We start from the raw sequence: 2,954 nt of genomic DNA, 5'->3' as shown, positions 1-2,954 counted from the left end.
ATATACATATATGCAATATACAAACATACGTACGTACGTACATACAAACATACGTACGTACGTACATACATACAAACATACGTACATACATACATACGTACACACATACATGCATACATACGTACATATATATATATATAATATATATACATATATATATAATATATATACATATATATATGTATGTATGTATGTATGTATGTATATATATATATATGTCACAAATACTTCTAGCATAGATGAGACGGATTGATCAAAGCAGATGCGCAAATGTGCCATGCAGTCATATATACACACGGGAGAGCCAAGCTTCTTATGAGGCAGATCTGTGTGAGCGAGATAAGTTTACGGTCGGAAACATCTAAGGATACCAAGAATATCAATCATCCGAATCGTAAATATAAATAAAGTATTTTATATTACATTGTATAATTTGTTTAAAAAAAATACACAATCAAAACAAATGCAGTCTACGCAAAATAAACAAGAAGTAAATAAATCTGTTTTATGTAAATACATACATCAGTGAGCGATTTGTTTCATTTGTATGTTTTTATATTAAAAATATACTCGATCAGCGTATGTAGCCTTCTTGTATTTATAATTTAGAAGCCTATGCGATCAGACAAATTCCACTTCAATGTATAATTTAGAAAGCTCTATATGTTGTTTCTCTTAAAAGTTGTTTTGTTTTTGGAGCTCGTTTTCTATTTATAGTATTTTAGTACATATGTACATATTTGGTTTGGTTTTTATTATTTTTCGCATCTACTCCCTACTAAACCAATGTAAATAGTATGTAGGGAAAGAGAGGAAATAATTATTTGCTCTTTTGCAACGAAAAGTTAAAAAGTCAATACCATAAATACATGAATATTTACAATGAATTTACTTATTTACACAAAAATATGTATTGTTTGTGTTTTTAAAAAAATATATAAAATTCAGTCACATACAGATGTTGAGAACATGAGCTTAAAATTGAGCGCCATGTGTACAACTGTAAATACAACTAAAAGTCTAAAAAAAAATACTGTAAAGTTTTAGAAAAGTATCAACAGTGCTCACAGACCATGATCAAGTCCTGAGAGTCTGAGACCCACAATGTCAATCAGTCAATTTTTCACGACTCACGCGTGAGTCACGACTCACGACTCACACGAGAGTCTGTCAGTAAAGTGTCGAAATGACGAGCTAACGGCACCAAAAAAAAACCCCCATATATAGTAATTGTTGTTATTCCAATCACGGCCTTTTGTAGGCAATACAGATTTCTTTTTTCTCGTCACTTGTCGAGAGAGTGTCACAGTTCACAGTTCACAGTTCACACACAGATGTGCAATCAAATAGATACTCTGATGACACAGAGTCACTGCTGCTAGATTCACTCTCGTTTTAGTCTTCTATACAGACATACAGGGTCTGGACTCTGAAGTCTGGCCACTGAAGTCTGGACTACTTCGTCGATTGAAGCAGACGAAGACTAAAGTGTCTCAGATACTCAGGTGATAAAAATAGAAAATCCCATAGTCATTCCAAACCCTCCATTGCTTCAACCGCAATACGGATTGAAAATAGGAAGACTTTTCCACTTTGAGGCTTAAGCAAAGCTTTGGGGCTTAGGCCACAGAACAAATATGGCTGGTCTCGCTTCTTGTTGTGGGCAATATTGGATAGAGGGAAGCTAAGGCCGACGACGGCGGAAGGAGCAATTCTTGAGAAGTGACATTTATAAAAGGAAAACAAATGAAGGGTCTGCGAAGCATTTTAAATATCTTCAGCTTAAGTGTTCAGGACTGCACACTAAGTATCTATGAGCACTCCTCTTTACATTCTATTTGCAGTATGCGCCTTAGTAGCGCTTACTGGTATTTATCTCAAAAGGCGAGTTGAGTCCATTACTGTTGAAGCTATAGCTCGTTACGGGCCGGAAACCGAGTATATTCCAGCGCGCGATAATATGTGGAAGATTGAGGGTGATACAAATAAGTGTATCATTTCGGCAGTCATGGTGGTGGAGAACCTCACTACAGAGACTATGAAAAAAGAGTTCATGGCATCTGTCAATCAAGATCACTACCGTCGCTTTAAACAGCGTTATGTAAGTTACAAGGGTTTGCCATTCTTCATCAAGGACAAAGACTTCGATGTGAATGTTATGATCAGAAGGTGTGACGATGCTAACAAACCGACCAATGAGGCTGAGTTGAACCTATACTTAGGACGTGAATGTTCTTTAGCGATGCCTTTTGATCGCCCCTTATGGAATATCACTGTCATTGAAGACTACCAGAAAAAAAGCGCTGGGGTATCTGAGACCATAGTGTTGTTCAAAATCCATCATACAGTTGGAGATGGGATTTCTCTCGGCACCATGATGTTCAACATATTGAATACTGAACAACAGATGAAGCAGATCGAAGAGAGCAACAGTGACACCATTCTAGAGAAGACACTGGCCGTAAGTGAGAGTTCTTCACAAGTGCAGAAAAAGCCACCTGCGAATCCTTGGTTGGTACATGCAATGACAACTGTCATGTTCATTCCAACGCTTTTACAAATTATCTTCAAACCAAAGGATGATAACTTCTTTAAATCATCAAACTTGGAAGGAAAAAAAGTTGTTGCTATGTCTCATACGTATGATCTGGATAAGGTGAAGGCGATTAAGAACAAACTAAGTACAAAATTCAATGGCAAAATGACCATAAACGATGTGCTTATGGGCAATTTTGGTTGCGCGTTGAATCGCGTTTGGAGCAAACTCGATGTAGGCGTTAAGGCTCCTAAGGAAATTACTGTAGTGATGCCCATAAATATGCGATCCGACGATAAGGTTCCTGCTATCGAAAATCGATGGGCTCAGCCTCTGGTCAAGATTCCCACACACACATCCGATCCTATTGAATCTGCACTGACCATGAAGAAGGAAATCGATGCCCTCAAGAAATCAG

The 2,954-nt window shown here is 37.2% G+C and overlaps 1 protein-coding gene across 1 annotated transcript; it reads left to right on the top strand.

The window, feature by feature from the left end:
- Positions 1-1,684: 1,684 nt before the first annotated feature.
- SARC_13875 (hypothetical protein) lies at positions 1,685-2,954 on the top strand (the record flags this gene model as incomplete). Its single annotated transcript, XM_014291992.1, has 1 exon — positions 1,685-2,954. A coding segment is annotated over exon 1 (1,141 nt), but the record flags the coding sequence as incomplete, so codon positions are not given.

Source organism: Sphaeroforma arctica (assembly GCF_001186125.1).
Source record: "Sphaeroforma arctica JP610 unplaced genomic scaffold supercont1.3860, whole genome shotgun sequence".
Classification (NCBI taxonomy): domain Eukaryota; class Ichthyosporea; order Ichthyophonida; genus Sphaeroforma; species Sphaeroforma arctica.
This window is presented reverse-complemented; position numbering and strand designations above follow the sequence as displayed.